Raw genomic sequence first — 17,192 nt, 5'->3', positions numbered from 1 at the left:
ACAGTTGCTTTGACGACGTTGTCTCATGTGCTCAGCTGTTATTGGGGTGTACCGCTGACAATGATAGCACTAGCAGTTGTCAGGGACTACCATTACTGTCCATCATCTCTACATTACTGGACACAAAACATGCTTACACATGTTTCTTCTTAACGACACAATGCCTTCAGAAAGTATTGATGCCGCTTGATTTTTTCAAAATGTTGTTCTGTTACAGCCTGAATTCAAAATCAATTAATTCAAATTTTAAAAAATGTAAAAGGGATTCAATTGAGATGTCTCGTCACTGGCCTACACACAATACACCATAATGCCAAAGTGGAATTATGTTTTTACGAAAATGAAAAGCTGAAATGCCTTGAGTCAATAAGTATTTAACCGTTTTGTTATGGCAAACCTAAATATGTCCCAGAGTAAAAATGTACTAAACAAGTCACATAAGTTACATGGACTCACTCTGTACAATAATAGTATTTAACATGATTTTTGAATGACTACTTCATTTCTGTTCTCCACACATACAATTATCTGCAAGGTCCCGCAGTCAAGCAGTGAATTTCAAACACAGATTCAACCACAAAGACCAGGGAGATTTTCCAACGCCTCACAAAAAGGGCACCTATTGGTAGATGGTTTTAAAAAAACAGACATTGAATATCCCTTTGAGCATGGTGAAGTTATTAATGACACGTTGGGTGGTGTATCAATACACTCATTCACTACAAATATACAGGCATCCTTCCTAACTTATTTGCCAGAGAGGAAGGAAACCACTCAGGGATTTCACCAATGGTGACTTTGAAACAGTTACAGAGATTAACGGCTGTGATAGGAGAAAACTGAGGATGGATCAACAACATTGTAGTTACTCAACAATACTAACCGAATTTACAAAGTGAAAAAAAAAAGAATACAAATATTCCAAAATATGCACCCTGTTTGCAACAAGGCCCTAATGTCATACTGCAAAACATGAATACAAAGTGTTATGTTTGGGGCAAATCCAATACAACACATTACTTAGTACCACTTTCCATATTGTCAAGCATAGTGGTGGCTGCATCATGTATGGGTATGCTTGTAATCGTTAAGGACTGGGGAGTTTTTCAGGCGGGAAGAGAAATGGAATGGAGAAGCACAGACAAAATCGTAGAGAAAAATCTGGTTCAGTCGGTTGGTTCAGTCTTGCAGCAGGTAGTCCAGCAGTAAAGACCGTTGGGTCAATAACTGAAAGATTGCTGGTTTGAAACCCTCAGCCAACTTTGTGAAAAATCTGTCGATGTGACTTTGGGCAAGGCACTTAACCCTAATTTCTCTGGATAAGAGAGTCTGTTAAATGACTAAAATGTAAAACACTGGGAGATTAATTCACCTTTCAGCAGGACAATAAACTACACTTGAGTTCCTTACTAAGAAGACAGTGAATGTTCCTTAGTGGCCGAGTTAAAGTTTTGATTTAAATGTACTTTAAAATCTATGGCAAGACCTGAAAATGGTTGTTTAGCTATGTTCAACAACCAATTTGACAGAGCTTGCAAAAGTTTGAAAATAATTATGGGGAAATGCTGCATAATCCAGGTGTGGAAAGCTCTTAGAGACTTACCCAGAAAGACTAACAGCTGTAATTGTTGCCAAAAGTCCTTCTACAATGTATTGACTCAGGGGTGTGAATATTAAGATACTTCTGTTTTATTTTCAATACATTTGGTAAAATTTCGAAAAACATGGATTAAATTTGTCATTATGGGGTATTATGTGTAGTTGGGAGTGGAAAAAAATGGAATCTAATCCATTTTGAATTGAGGCTGTAACACAACAAAATGTGGAATAAGTCCAGGGGTATGAATGCTTTCTGAAGACACTGTATTGGAAATACAATTACTGAATAGATGGAAATATGAAGTGATTTGTATCTTTCTCTTTAGTCACAGTGAAACACATGCGTACAGTACATGGAATGCACATGAAAAAATTGTACAAAACCTTCCTCACATGCAGAAACAAACTCCCACACCAAGCCACTCAACCACAATACAATTTCACATAAAGTACACGAGTAAATATATGCCCAGTGTGGTGTGAACACATGCAAAAACACCCACACAAAAGCAATGTGAGTTGCCTCAATTGCTTCATGCTGGAATCCAGTTGTTGGAGTAATTGTATAAGAAAGACCGCTTTGATGATGTGTCTGGTTCATAGTAACCTATAAACAAAAAGTGACATTAAGTTCAATCAATATCCTCTGCAGTGAAATGAAAGTTAAACATGAATGTATTTTTTTTAGAATACCAATAACAAATAGTAAAAAATAATATAGTATAACAGAAAACGAAAAATGGCCACTATAACCGTTAGTGTGATAAGAAGGGTCATTAATACAGCACCTGGCCCTGGAACTCCTTGGCCGCGCACATCCTGGGTCCAACGGCTTGTCCCAGAAACAAACACGGCACTGGACATGAAGTGCTTGGTCGGGTCTCCATAGTTCACTACATCATACTGCCCAGGGCCAGGCAGGGGAGGGTTCTTCAGAAGAATCAGAGGGGGAGCTGATATTCCCAGGTAATGTCTCCTCCTTGGACAAGGGTTAAAGGGCATGGGAGAGTAGTTTAAGACCAAAGAGGTGTTATGAGAGAAACGATTACCCTGCTAGTCCTGGATCCGTACTCATAAAGCGTCTCCCAGTAGGAGTGCTGATCTAGAATCAGGACCCCCCCCCCCCCCCGTCCATGCAATCTTAAACATTCTGATCAAAAAGGCAAAACGTCATCTAAATCAGCACTCCTATTCTAAGATGGTTCATGAATATGGACCCTGTGCTTTTACTCACGGTAGGATGGTTCTCCTGACTGGCTCTGGGGCCTGGTAGGGACTATAGGTGCCTGGGCCTGGGACATGGTTATTCACAGGGGCCTGGATCCTCACAGAGTTGGACTTAAAGCAGGAGAGGGGAACCTTGGGGCATTTCTGAGTTATGGCATCATTGACTTTGTAGTGACCTTGAACAAGCAAAGATAAAGAGTATCATATATAAAATCCTGTAGAGGAGTCGATGTAATGGAGTATCGATTAAAAATTATATTCCCAATTAGCAAAAATATAATGCTTTAATAAAAAGTGTAATACTTACAGGGTGATGGTCCTTTTAGAGTGTTTGAGCACATAGAACTCCGTCCAGTTGTTGACAGAAATACTGATTGAGCGGACACTAACGTGTTTGGCTTTACCCCATTGAAAGACACCTAAAGCATCAAGAATAAAGGCAAGTCTTTAAACAAAAACACTTACAGTCATGGCCAAAAGTTTTGAGAATGACACAAATATTAATTTTCACAAAGTCTGCTGCCTCAGTTTGTATGATGGCAATTTGCATATACTCTAGAATGTTATGAAGAGTGATCACATGATTGATCAAAGAGTGATCCCTCTTTACCATGCAAATGAACTGAATCCCCCAAAAACATTTCCACTGCAATTCAGCCCTGCCACAAAAGGACCAGCTGACATCATGTCAGTGATTCTCTCGTTAATAACACAGGTGTGAGTGTTGATGAGGACAAGGCTGGAGATCACTCTGTCATGTTGATTGAGTTTGAATAACAGACTGGAAGCTTTAAACGGAGGGTGGTGCTTGGAATCATTGTTATTCCTCTGTCAACCATGGTTACCTGCATGGAAACACGTTCCGTCATCATTGCTTTGCACAAAAAGGGCTTCACAGGCAAGGATATTGCTGCCAGTAAGATTGCACCTAAATCAATCATTTATCGGATCATCAAGAACTTCAAGGAGAGTGGTTCAATAGTTGTGAAGAAGGATTCAGGGCGCCCAAGAAAGTCCAGCAAGCACCACCAGTACAGAGCTTGCTCAGGAATTGCAGTAGGGAGGTGTGAGTGCATCTGCACGCACAGTGAGGCGAAGACTTTTGGAAGATGGTCTGGTGTCAAGAAGAGCAGCAAAGAAGCCACTTCTCTCCAGGAAAAACATCAGGAACAGACTGATATTCTGCAAAAGGTACAGGGATTGGAATGCCGAGGACTGGGGTAAAGTCATTTTCTCTGATGAATCCCCTTTCTGATTGTTTGGGGCATGTGGGTAGCCTAGTGGTTAGAGCGTTGGACTAGTAACCGAAAGGTTGCAAGTTCAAATCCCTGAGCTGACAAGGTAAAAATCTGTCATTCTGCCCCTGAACAGGCAGTTAACCCACTGCTCCTAGGCCGTCATTGAAAATAAGAATTTGTTCTTCACTGACTTTCCTCGTAAAATAAAGGTACAATTTTCTTTTAAATCTGGAAAAAAGCTTGTCCGGAGAAGACAAGAGGAGCGCTTCCATCAGTCCTGTGTCATGCCAACAGTAAAGCATCCTGAAACCATTCATGTGTGGGGTTGCTTCTCAGCCAAGGAAGTGGGCTCACTCACTTTGCCTAAGAACACAGCCATGAATAAAGAATGGTACCAACACATCCTCTGAGAGCAACTTCTCCCAACCATCCAGGAACAGTTTGGTGACGAACAATGCCTTTTCCAGCACAATGGAGCACCTTGTCATAAGGCAAAAAGGATAACTAAGTGGCTCTGGGAACAAAACATGGATATTTTGGGTCCAGACCTTAATCCCATTGAGAACTTGTGGTCAATCCTCAAGAGGCGAGAGGACAAACAAAAACCCACAAATTCTGACAAACCCCAAGCATTGATTATGCGAGAATGGGCTGCCATCAGTCAGGATGTGGCCTAGAAGTTAATTGATAGCATGCAAGGGCGGATTGCAGATGTCTTGAAAAAGAAAGGTCAACACTGAAAATATTGACTCTTTGCATCAACTTCATGTAATTGTCAATACAAGCCTTTGACACTTATGAAATGCTTGTAATTATACTTCAATATTCCATAGTAACATCTGACAAAAATATCTAAAGACACTGAAGCAGCAAACTTTGTGAAAATTAATATTTGTGTCATTCTCAAAACTTTTGGCCACGACTGTACTTTCATTGCAGCATCTTTTGAGTAAAATGTTCAGTACACAAACATGTAAGCCTATTGTATATAGGAAATAAACGTACAGAAATAAAATAAACGTTTCATATTTTACATTCCAATATGGATCTAAAACATGGCTTCCCTCTTCTCATCAAATCAAATTAAATGTTATTTGTCACATGTGCCGAAACAACAGGTAGACCTTACCATGAAATACTTACTTACTAGCCCTTAACCAACAATGCAGTTCAAGAAATATAGTTAAGAAAAGATTTACTAAATGAACTAAAATAAAAAATAAAATAAAAGTACACAATAAAATAACAATAACGAGGCTATATACAGGGGGTACTGGTACAGAGTCAATGTGCAGCGGTACAGGTTAGGGGTGAAGTGACTATGTATAGATAATAAACAGCAAGTAGCAGCAGTGTAAAAACAAAGGGTGGGGGGGAGTGTTAAGGGAATTTTTATCTATAATGACTAATTATGTATACATTTCAATCAGAATGTACTAATCAGAATACTATTATGTTACTGTATATGTACTAATCAGAATACTAAATGTTACTGTATATGTATGAATTTTCTTTCTTGATCCCGGTACTGAATATAATGTGTGTGAATGTGGTCAAGAGTAGAACAATGACTGTCTGTTCCTTGGTACAAATGAATCAGACTGGCTAGAATGCTTATCTTTACGAGAAAACCTTGACTCGTAAATTATATTAAATTGGTAGGGAGACGGATGTGGGAAGGCTTGAGATACAGCCTTTGTACTGGAACGGAGATGGCACGGGGTGGTGTTGGAACTAATGACGTCATTTCCAGTTTATAACCTGTGGTAACCTGTATCATGGCAGTACTCTCTTGAATAAAGGCTGCTATTTGACTTTAAGACCGGGCTCTGTCCATTCCTATAAAATAAGGGTCTTACAAATTCTTATGAATTGACAGAGTGTTTAATTTTAATTGGGAATTAAAACAGAGGAATTAAATTCCTTCAATAGGGAGTCAATGTAAATAGTCTAGGTGGCCATTTGATTAATTGTTCGGCAGTCTTATGGCTTGGGTGTAGAAACTGTTAAGGAGCCTTTGGACCGAGACTTGGTGCTCCGGTACCGCTTGCCGTGTGGTAGCAGAGTGAACAGTCTATGACTTGGGTGACAAGAGTCTTTGACCATTTTTTGGGCCTTCCTCTGACACTGCCTAGTATATAGGTCCTGGATGGCAGGAAGCTTGGCCCCAGTGATGTACTGGGCTGTACGCACTACCCTCTGTAGCGCCTTACGGTCGGATGCCGAGCAGTTGCCAATAACAGGCGGTGATGCAACCAATCAGGATGCTCTCAATGGTGCAGCTGTAGAACTTGTTGAGGATCTGGGGACCAATACCAAATATTTTCAGTCTCCTGAAGGGGAAAAGGTGTTGTCGTGCCCTCTTCATGACTGTATTGGTGTGATAGTTTGGACCATGATAGTTTGTTGGCGATGTGGACACCAAGGAACTGGAAATTCTCGACCCGCTCCACTACAGCCCCATCGATGTGAATGGGAGCGTGTTCGTCCGTCCATTTTCCTGTAGTCCACGATCAGCTCCTTTGTCTTGCTCACGTTGAGGAAGAGGTTGTTATCTAGGGTCTAGGGTTTCCGGGATGATGGTGTTGATGTGAGCCATGACCAGCCTTTCAAAGGACTTCATGGCTACCGATGTGAGTTTTACAGGGCGGTAGTCATTTATTTTAACTTATATTCACTTGCCAGTTAGTCCGCGCATACTCTGAGTACACGTCCTGGTAATCCGTCAGGCCCAACGGCTTTGTGAATGTTGACCTGTTTAAAGGTATTCTCATATAACCTAGGTTGTGAATAACCTTGAATACTGCACTTACATGATATTGATTAGGGGCTGGTGTCTTGTTCTTAGGGCCATCATGTTGTACAGCCACTGGTAATCGGAAAGTTCTGGAGCCTCCCCTGCCAAAGCTGTGTTTGTGGATCAGAGAGGACTGCAGGTTATAGGCATTTGGTCCTGGGATACCTCTCTGAGGGTTACGGGGAACTCTGACAGCCTAGTGGAGAAGAGAAGATGCCCTAGGTAAGCGTTGTAAGTATGGCAGAGGACCGGGTTTTAAGAGAGTATAGACCTACCTAATAATCTATAACATAAGCTTCATCGGTTTTCTGAGATCCCAAGGATACTTTATTTGATCCCTATTATCGGTAAAGTTTGAGAATACATTTCATTAAAATCTCATGAGGATTCTACTGATGAGAACAAAGAGATTGAGGTTGTGATTAGGGTACCATTAACATGTCTGACCTGGGATGCAAATCCTCCTGTACCTTTCTTTGAGAAGGAGGGGCTGCTGATTTCAGCAGGCCTGTGAGACATATATGTGCCTGGCCCTGGGTTTTCATTCTGAAACCACATTTGAAAATCATATCATAATAGGACAATTATTGTGTTGGTTGATTTATTGATTAGCTGGAGGACTGATTGATTAACTGGTTGACATATCTACCTGACTGTCTTCTGAAAGGAACCTCTTAGCTTGTGACAAGAACCCTTTCTTATCCTCATTGCTTATCACCACTGTTTGGTATTTGGTGGGTATTGATGATATGTATCCTGGAAGTTTGCAGCCTAGATGAATATAAAAAGAGATATCTGAAGTCTGAGCAGATCATTACTTAGGTCTACAAAGGATGAAAGGCAAAAAAATGACACTTACTGTCATTCAATCCTTTGTGTATTTTGCCCATCATTAGCTAAGAGACATTCAACACACACAACTGGAGGGACAGGTGCCCGATGCATTTGCACCGCCTGACAATCTGTTGAGAAGGGAAGAGAGTTTGTAATGGCAACGATACTGCAACATCTAACGTTAGCATGCTAACATTTAGCTGACGACTAGTAGCCACAATCTAGCGATTTGCAAGGTAAATGTAGCTCGATGATCATGATAAAACAAAAGTAAAAAATAAATTGAAATAATTTCAGAAGGATTTAGAGTTTTGTTATGATCATCGACCTACATTTGCTAAACACGCAAAGTGATCATAGGATGCAATAATTTATATCTTACCAAACTGCTGTCACAGTAGCCAGAAACACATTTCTGAGTGAGGATACAGTGTTTCCGCATATGATATGTTGCCATGACAGCGAGTAAACGTTCTTGGGGGAAAGCAAAGAGGGTGAGGCCAGAGAATTTAACGCATTTGGCTCTTTGCACGCAACCTGTCATCTAGCGCCTACACGTGGCGAATGTTTTTACTGCTTATTTGGCTTCATCATTGAAGACGCGCGGCTGTTTGTTTTTAGAAGATTCATCATGGCAATGCATGCAAAAGCGACACCACCACAGATTCCCGACACACGTCGGGAACTCTCGGAGCTGGTCAAGAGGAAACAAGAACTTGCGGTAAGTGAATTAGTTAGCTACGTTTCCATTTCGCTAAATATATTGCTATATGCGTATATTGCTGCATCTTATGCTTTATTTGGAAGTTAGCTTGCTAGCTAGCTAACTAACGTTAGGCCACGCTAGTTACTACGACGAGGCCTCTGCTTTCTACCAACATATTTGTGGCTAACTCGTTAGCTAGCTGCCATACTAATTGAGTTATCGAACATTAGATAAAATGTAACATGCCTTTATTGAGCATGGTGTGTATAGAGTATTTTACTCCAGACTCAATGTTTATGTACAATGTGTCGCTGTGGCTAGTTACTATGTAGTAACTTATTTTGCCCACAAGGAGCAGCCAAAACCTACTATGCGCATACTCTCATACTGTACATCATGGCTCTGGTTCCAAAAGTTTCCCCTTTTATCTGCTGGTTCAGTCTCTGTCTATATTGTAATAACACATTCTGTCCGTTTCATAAACCACAAATGCAAAGTCTAATGCCTTTTGCATACTTTCCACAGGAGACGTTGGTGAACTTGGAGAGACAGATCTATGCATTTGAGGGCAGCTACTTGGAAGATACCCAGATGTATGGGAACATCATCAGAGGATGGGACAGATATCTCACCAACCAAAAGTAAGCATGACATGGTACAGCACACTTAGACATGAAAAGTGAATAGTTGATATTGAATCATCAAGCCTGTGTTTGCAGTCTACAGTTGAAGTTGGAAGTTTACATACACTGAGGTTGGAGTCATTAAAACTTGTTTTTCAATCACTCCACAAATTTCTTGTTAACAAACTATAGTTTTGGCATGTCGGTTAGGACATCTACTTTGTGCATGACACAAGTAATTTTTCCAACAATTGTTTACAGATTACTTCACTTATAATTCACTGTATCACAGTTCCAGTGGGTCAGAAGTTTACATACACTAAGTTGACTGTGCCTTTAAACAGCTTAGAAAATTCCAGAAAATTATGTCATAGGCTAATTGACATCATTTGAGTCAATTGGAGGTGTACCTGTGGATGTATTTCAAGGCCTACCTCTAAACTCCGTCCTCTTTGCTTGACATCATGGGAAAATCAAAAGAAATCTGACACAAATTCTGTAATTCCACAAGTCTGGTTCATCCTTGGGAGCAATTTCCAAATGCCTGAAGGTACCACGTTCATCTGTACAAACAATAATACACAAGTATAAACACCATTGGACCATGCAGCTGTCATACCGCTCAGGAAGGAGACGCGTTCTGTCTCCTAGAGATGAACGTACTTTGGTGCAAAAAGTGCAAATCAAACCCAGAACAACAGCAAAGGACCTTGTGAAGATGCTGGAGGAAACCGGTACAAAAGTATCTATATCCACAGTAAAACAAGTCCTATATCGACATAACCTGAAAGGCAAGGAAGAAGCCACTGCTCCAAAACCGCCATTAAAAAAAAGCCAGACTATGGTTTGCAACTCCACATGTGGACAAAGATTGTACTTTTTGGAGAAATGTCCCCTGGTCTGATGAAACAAAAATAGAACTGTTTGGCCATAATGACCATTGTTATATTTGGAGGAAAAGGTGGAGGCTTGCAAGCAGAAGAACACCATCCCAACCGTGAAGCACGGGGAATGGCAGCATCATGTTGTGGGGGTGCTTTGCTTCTGGAGGGACTGGTGCACTTCACAAAATAGATGGCATCATGAAGTAGGAAATTATGTGGATATATTGAAGCAACATCTCAAGACATCTGTCAGGAAGTTGAAGCTTGGTCGCAAATGGGTCTTTCAAATGGACAATGACCCCAAGCATACTAACAAAGTTGTGGCAAAATGGCTTAAGGACAACAAAGTCTAGTTATTGGATTGTCCATCACAAAGCCCTGCCCTCAATCCTATAGAAAATTTGTGGACAGAACTGAAAAAGCGTATGTGAGCAAGGAGGCCTACAAACCTGACTCAGTTACAGCAGCTCTGTCAGGAGGAATGGACCAAAATTTGCCCAACTGATTGTGGGAAGCTTGTGGAAGGGTACCTGAAAACGTTTCACCTAAGTTAAACAATTTAAAGGCAACGCTACCAAATACTAATTGAGTGTATGTAAACATCTGACACACTGGGAATGCGATGAAAGAAATAAAAGCTGAAATAAATCATTTTCTACTATTATTCTGACATTTCACGTTCTTAAAATAAAGTGTTGGTCCTAACTGACCTAAGACAGGGAATGTTTACTTGGATTAAATGTCAGGAATTGTGAAAAACTGAGTTTAAATGTACTTGGCTAAGGTGTATGTAAACTTTCGACTTAAACTGTATTTACCCTGTTCTGTATTGTTCCGTTATAGAAATTCCAACAGCAAGACGGACAGAAGAAACCGAAAGTTCAAGGAGGCAGAGCGTCTGTTCAGCAAGTCCTCCGTCACTTCTGTAGCAGTGAGTGCTTCACCTCACTCTATCCTCTGCCTGTCCTCTCAATATGTTCATGCTAGATCGTGTATGATTGCAAGAATGTATAAATGCTGAGTCTGACCAACTTTTCGCCTTTGTTGAACAGGCTGTCTGTGCACTCGGTGGGATACCAGATCACATGAATGAAAAGCGTAGGTATTTGGTTCAGAACAACTACATGCAACTTTTTTTTATTATTATATATATATTTGACCACAGTGCATATATCTGTGTGAGATATTGATAGATGTGAGTGTGACATGCTGCTCCATTGTGTGGGACAGAGAGTGACACGTCCCCAGACCTCCAGAACCAGGAGAATGAGCCCAGTCAGGAGGACACAGAGGATGCAGATGGGGCCCTGCAGGACCTCAAACCTCAGAAGGCTGCATCCTCTTCCTCAGGCAGTCACCACGGAAGCCACAAGAAGAGGAAGAACAAAAACAGACACAGGTACTTGACCTTAAACACATCCCCCCTGGTCTAGGCTAACTCCTAAATACATCCCCCCCTGGTCTAGGCTAACTCCTAGGGGGTTTTCAGTAGGACACATTGCTGTGGAATGTTCAGGTGGCAGGTAGCCTAGCAGTTAAGACTGTTGCTCTTGTAAGTCGCTCTGGATAAGAGCGTCTGCTAAATGAGTGAAATGTAAGATTAACTGAACATGGCCCTACTGTCAAGTCTGAAATCTGTGCTGTGCTCTCACTCGTTTTGATTGCTATGGATAATGCACGTTGTCTCTGACTCTGAAGTTTCTTTGGCCAAGCTGCTAAGCTTGTACTGCTTTTGTTTTTCTTGGGTCAGCAACACACCATTTTTAAAGTTGTCAGGGTCAGTTTGATTGGGTGTACTAGTGTATAAACATCTGGTTTATAGCAAGTGGATAGTCTTTGTTTGTGTTGGAGCTGGAATGTGAGGAATAGTAAGCTTATCACACCTGTTTCTGTCCACTGTGTTATGTTGTATGTAGCTTGATATATTTATATTTACAGATATGTAGGCATCCCTTTAGAGTGAGTCAGGCCGGTGTACTAACTACTGCTGCTCTTTCCTCCCCTAACGCTGCCCCAGCCCTTCTGCCATGTTTGATTATGACTTTGAGTAAGTCTCCAATTTTACTTCCTGCTTCCTGTGTTGATACATCCTGGCTACGTACCACTATTCCCTACATAGTGCACTGCTCTTGGGCTCTGGTCAAAGGTAGTGCACTATGTAGGGAATATGGTTCCATTTGGGATACAACCCCGCCTTCTTTGACCCCATCCTGACTTTCCCACTCTCTCCATCCCTCAGCTCTCTGTTTTGCTTCTGTCGCTCTCGCTCTGTCGGTTCATGTGTCCTCATAGATTCACTATCATTATTGCATGTCCAAATCTTCAACAATGTCCCAAATGATACCCAATTCCCTATTTAGTACACCACTTTTGACCAGGCCCCATACAAGGAATAGGGTGCCATTTGGGGATGAACCCTTCATTTCTCAAATCATGTGTTGTTTATAATAAGGTATTAACACCTAGCTTCTGTAGACTCAACACTAGATTATTAAGTGTTTATGAATCATAGGGGCTTAAACACTTCTTCTATAGAAGTTTAGTGTATTTCTTGACCCTTCATGGTTTCATTCCAAAAGGTCAAGTTCCCCTAATCCAGTTATGAAAAAAGCTGCTCTTCCTGCCAAAATGAGATGGGGAGGTCAAAGGTTGAGTACAAACAAACATATTTCGCTGAAACCCAGGTGTTCATATGGTGCTCTGGTGGTCTTGTTGTGGTTTGGTTTCTTAGCTTGAGTAACTGTAGTGGTGCTTGTTGTCCCCCCTAGTTACCCCGTTGTATTTAGTCAAACCTGAAATTGGCCTACCTAACACAACTCTTGCATTGTTTTGTTTATAGATTTGACATGAAAGTGAACAAAAAACCCAGAGTGGTAAGCTATTCATTTTGTAGGACAACATAACATTTAAATGGCTGCTCATTGCTTGCATTGAGCTATTAATAAAGACATTTGTTATTAGAAAGATTTAGGTTCTGCTTTTAATTCTGTTGTCTATATTGTCCTTGTTCCACAGGATTATTCGACTTGATCAAGTAGCCAGACAAAGGTCTACGGTGAAGCAGAGAGCCCCTCTGAACTTTAACTGTCTTTATTGTGTACATTGCATGAAACATTGCCTCTCACTTGCTATCAGAAATATTTCTGTTTCACGATTTTCCTGCAGACAAGGTGTGTTATTGCATGTTACTCAAGACGCAGGTGGGGGTTGGATAACACCTTATTGTATAGGGTTGAAAATGCACTATTTATTATGTAACTCCCACCATTTTTCTCTCTTTGTAACAAAAAGTTGTTTTACTTCGTATTGGTCATTGTGTAGTTTTGTAGCTCTAGAATATCCCAGCTTCTTTTTAATATTTTTTTAATATTTTGAGATTTGTTTTGCATAAGATTGTAATAAATCCTTGAAATTACAATACATTTGTTTATTGCTAAAAATCTACGCTTCAGTAAATCATTAGTCACCATCTGTCTTTACCCTGTATTCTTCAGTAATAATACAGCAGGAAAATCAATACAGAAGCTAGTTTATTATCATCAGATTTCCCCTTGTCTGACACCAATTACTGCCTGGTTTCTTTGTGGTGTCTTCATGGCTCATTTACATACCAATTACAGGCCAGTGAGGTCAGACAAGCCTCGGGGATCCTAGGATGTCTCCCAAGTCCCCCCCTCTTATTGGATCAGTCCTAAATAGCATCACCATTCCCTTTTATAGTGCACTACTTTTGACCAGGGCCAATAGGGCTCTGGTCAAAAGTAGTGCTCTATATAGGGATTAGGGTCCCATTTTGGACGTAACCATTCACATTTGTCAGTAATTCCCTCATCCCAGAGAAGATGTGCAGTCGGTGGGATTCTGGAAATGGTATCAAAACAATGTTCACATTCAAACAGTTTTATTCTGACCCCAAGTATGATTAAAAGAACAGTGTTTACACAGATATGAAGTCATCATGGCATTCCTGTGGGGCAGTTCTCATCGACTGAGTTTGTTTTATGAAAATAGTGACAGTTTGAGTGAACCAGGTGACAACACCATGACAGCCTATCCCATGCTATTTCTAGAATGTTCCCTTGTTTATAAAGATCAAACATGATGCGTACTGCATAGTATTGAAACAGGTTGGTGAATACAGACTCCTGTTTTGAAATGCAGGATGAAAAGATAGTAGTAGTAACATTTTTAAAGTAGATATGCAGGTTTGTTAGTGAACGTTCTTGTACTGCCATTGTGCAACACCACATCCGTTCACTAGGTAGCGCTACTTCATAATGCATGTTCAAAAGACCTCAAAGAATTGCCTTAACTGCCTTTCAACCACAGGATTTCCATATCATAACCAAAAAGTATTTTCCCTGTTCCACATTTGGCTACTATGAGTTATACGTGTTTAAATCTGCCATCAACCTATCAAATGTATTGTTCATGCTGTTCTTAAATTCTCTGTATTGCCTAAGATCTTATTGATTAGGGTGTCCTCTCACCAATATTCTGCCATGTCAACTGTATTATGCCATCATGGCACACCCAGCACTTCAAAGTCCTTTGCTACCACCACTTCTGGGCTTGGCTCACGGGTCTCTATGTATCCCAAATGACATCCCATTCCCTATTTACTGCACTACTTTTGATCAGAACCCAGATCCAAATGACACCCTATTCCCTATTTACTGCACTACTTTTGATCAGAACCCATATGGATCTGGTCAAAAGTAGTGCACCACATAAGGAATATGGTGCCATTTGGGACAGCCTGTACCACCTCAGTCTTGACTCAGAACAGTGTTCAAGTCATATACAGTATCCCTCAGTTCTTTCATGTGCAGTACATCAGTGAGGTTAGTCAGAACACTGACCCATTATGATGTAGTGACTTCCACGGTAGTCACATTTGAGTCCCCAATGGCACTTTATTCCCTACATAGTGCACTACTTTTGACCAAAGCCTTATGAGCCCTGGTCAAAAGTAGTTGCCCTATATAGGGAATAGTGTGCCATTTGGGGCATGGTCTGAATGGTTTCAAGCATCATCTCTCTGGAGACACCCAGGCAAAGCTAAACTGCTGACATTAATGATCGAGAGGCTGTCTGGAATAAATCAATCCCTAGAATGCATTCTTCGGTTTTATGCTATTCTCCCTCCACACCATGTTAGTCACGTTTCTTTTGGAATGTACTATAGAATTACTATATTTATTTTTAGCTGCTGTTTCTTTCCAAGGTTAGGCCTACCGCTCCTCTTGCTTTGGGTATTATTGTTGGTGTAGGGACTTGGGGGAGAAAGATTTGGGTTTTTCTCTAACAAATGGGTTTCATTTTATTCTCTAGCTTTTACCTCACTCATAATCCCTCATGAAGAATGATGGTGTATTTCAAATGACATACTTCTTTCTTTCCCTTCTCTATCCAAACCACAGTGTCTAGTCCAAATACATGTCCTCCCCTCCCTGTCACTTCCCATGTCTTCAGCCATGCAGTCTGACATGATGAGTTTGTGGTTTGAGCAGGTCACATTTCTGTCCATGACTCAATCATGTGTCATAGATAAAAATGTTACTCTGTGTTCTGTTGTAGCAATATGATCTGTCAGTTGTTGTTTTATGCTCCATCCAAAACATTCTGATCGGAACAATAGACTGCAAAGCAGCTTGAAAAATACAATTACTACAGGGTCGGGCCATTTCTATTTTGATTCCAGCCAGTACAGGAAATTCATAAACTAAAGACTAATGTTCCGGAACAACTGGATTCCTTGAAATGGCACTAGTTGTATAACTGGTTCCAGTATGTACTCTCTTGTGACAGACTTTTAACATAAATGTTAACCAAATCAAGTAGTTGGCCAGCATTCTCATGAGATTTGGTTCTGTGTTCTGAGATTACTTGTAGTATAACTTTCCTCAGGCTCAATTGTAGAGAGCGCCGGCTGGGGACAAGAGTACTTCTAGCACAGTATAGTGTGTTGTGAATGTATCCTGTTACAGACCCTAGTGCATCATGTGAGGCCTATATCTCAGTGATGGCCTGTAGGGGGTCACATTATGTGAGCCTGATTTATTTTGCAGCTGCCACCGGCAGAACTGTTGAATAGGTTTCGGTGGGGCCTGTTGACTGCATCCCCAGCCCCAGTCTGTGTCCCAATTGGCATCCTATTCCCTATATAGTGCACTCCTTTTGACCAGAGCCCTATAGGGACAAAGCCCCAGATTAACTAGTCTATGATGCTCAGATCTCTTTGGGTGTTGTGGCCACAACCCTGGCTGATAGTCCTCGTGGGACCAAACAAGGCCACTTTCTAACGTCTCCGCAAACAGGGTCAGCCATATTCCAGGAGAAGTCATGGGAAAAAAAATATTTAAAAACGCACAACAACATTGCCCTTGATTTTTTTTCTAGATTGTTGATCTCATCTGATAGGCTTTTGTTGCAATGAGAATCAAGCGTGTTACGCAGTTAGTATTTAAAATGTGGGCTCTTCGACATGGCTTCGACATAAGCTTGATCACAAAACACACATGTACTGTTTTAAACAAGAGATACATTTTAATCTATTACTATTATTTATAATTTCCAGTTCCTGGAAAGCATGCATATAGGAATCATGCATATAGGAATCATGCATATGAAAGTGTTTATCAGCCCCATTCTTGACTGATGCATACACACTGCATTGACCTGGGTGTTGACACTGGTCCCAGAGGGGTGGCTCCTCAAGCACATCCACTTGCGACTTCAGAGGCTAGGCCCCTCACTTCCTGTCAACCTCAGTTGAATTTACAACACACGTGTTGTTGTCAATCTTGTAAGAATGTGTGAACATTCTTGTGTCTCGCTTTCGACCCACGTGACCCAACATATCTGTTTTTAACTGTAGAAACAACTTGGTTTAAAATGCCAGCTACCTTTTGTTCTCTGTAGTCTTGTGAGGTACATATGGAGGGCATGGGCTTTTTTTCATAGAGCTATGAAGTTGCCATAGTGCCATGCTTCGTGAATTCCAAGTCTACACAAACGGAGCTACGGAGCACAACACTACATAGAACTGTTGGATCCATTGTGTAGACCGTGTCAAGCTTTTTAAAGTGGCTTCAGCAAGTCATTGGGTATTTTGAAGAAAACTACATTCCACATTGAATAAAGAGTTAATCAGCCTTTTGGGGACAGTTTGTACCTCTGCTACAATGTGTTTTGTGTTGGTCTGCCTGAACCCTCACTGGATTCCAGGGAGTGGCCACTAGGCACCAACACCCTGGCACAATCAATGAAAAATTATCAAAT

General features: G+C 40.9%; 2 protein-coding genes across 6 annotated transcripts; one reads left to right on the top strand and one right to left on the bottom strand.

Moving 5' to 3' along the window:
• Positions 1–657: 657 nt before the first annotated feature.
• On the bottom strand, positions 658–8,153 carry stpg1 (sperm-tail PG-rich repeat containing 1). 2 transcript variants are annotated; one of them, XM_064979946.1, is made up of 9 exons: positions 8,078–8,153; positions 7,721–7,823; positions 7,511–7,632; positions 7,309–7,407; positions 6,878–7,057; positions 3,134–3,245; positions 2,834–3,002; positions 2,388–2,578; positions 658–2,206 (listed from the first exon to the last, which is right to left on the bottom strand). In XM_064979946.1, exons 2-9 carry the CDS (start codon positions 7,752–7,754, stop codon positions 2,133–2,135), a joined length of 981 nt encoding a protein of 326 aa, XP_064836018.1. In that variant the 5' UTR covers positions 7,755–7,823; positions 8,078–8,153; the 3' UTR covers positions 658–2,132. The 2 variants fall into 2 exon arrangements, with proteins under 2 accessions (XP_064836018.1, XP_064836019.1); XM_064979947.1 differs by lacking the exon at positions 8,078–8,153 and having other exon boundaries at positions 7,332–7,407; positions 7,721–7,818.
• A 50-nt stretch (positions 8,154–8,203) lies between these two features.
• LOC135549719 (chromatin modification-related protein MEAF6-like) lies at positions 8,204–13,377 on the top strand. Of its 4 annotated transcripts, XM_064979948.1 has the most exons (9): positions 8,204–8,416; positions 8,927–9,042; positions 10,752–10,839; positions 10,961–11,006; positions 11,139–11,307; positions 11,926–11,955; positions 12,488–12,556; positions 12,748–12,781; positions 12,924–13,377. In XM_064979948.1, exons 1-9 carry the CDS (start codon positions 8,327–8,329, stop codon positions 12,936–12,938), a joined length of 657 nt encoding a protein of 218 aa, XP_064836020.1. In that variant the 5' UTR covers positions 8,204–8,326; the 3' UTR covers positions 12,939–13,377. The 4 variants fall into 4 exon arrangements, with proteins under 4 accessions (XP_064836020.1, XP_064836021.1, XP_064836022.1 ...); XM_064979949.1 differs by lacking the exon at positions 11,926–11,955 and having other exon boundaries at positions 8,206–8,416; XM_064979950.1 differs by lacking the exon at positions 12,488–12,556 and having other exon boundaries at positions 8,213–8,416; positions 12,924–13,326.
• The last annotated feature ends 3,815 nt before the right edge of the window (positions 13,378–17,192 follow it).

The sequence above is a fragment of the Oncorhynchus masou genome, chromosome 12 (genome assembly GCF_036934945.1).
Source record: "Oncorhynchus masou masou isolate Uvic2021 chromosome 12, UVic_Omas_1.1, whole genome shotgun sequence".
NCBI classification, from domain to species: Eukaryota; Metazoa; Chordata; class Actinopteri; order Salmoniformes; family Salmonidae; genus Oncorhynchus; species Oncorhynchus masou.
The sequence above is the reverse complement of the archived record's forward strand: the minus strand, read 5'-3'. Positions and strand labels throughout refer to the sequence as shown.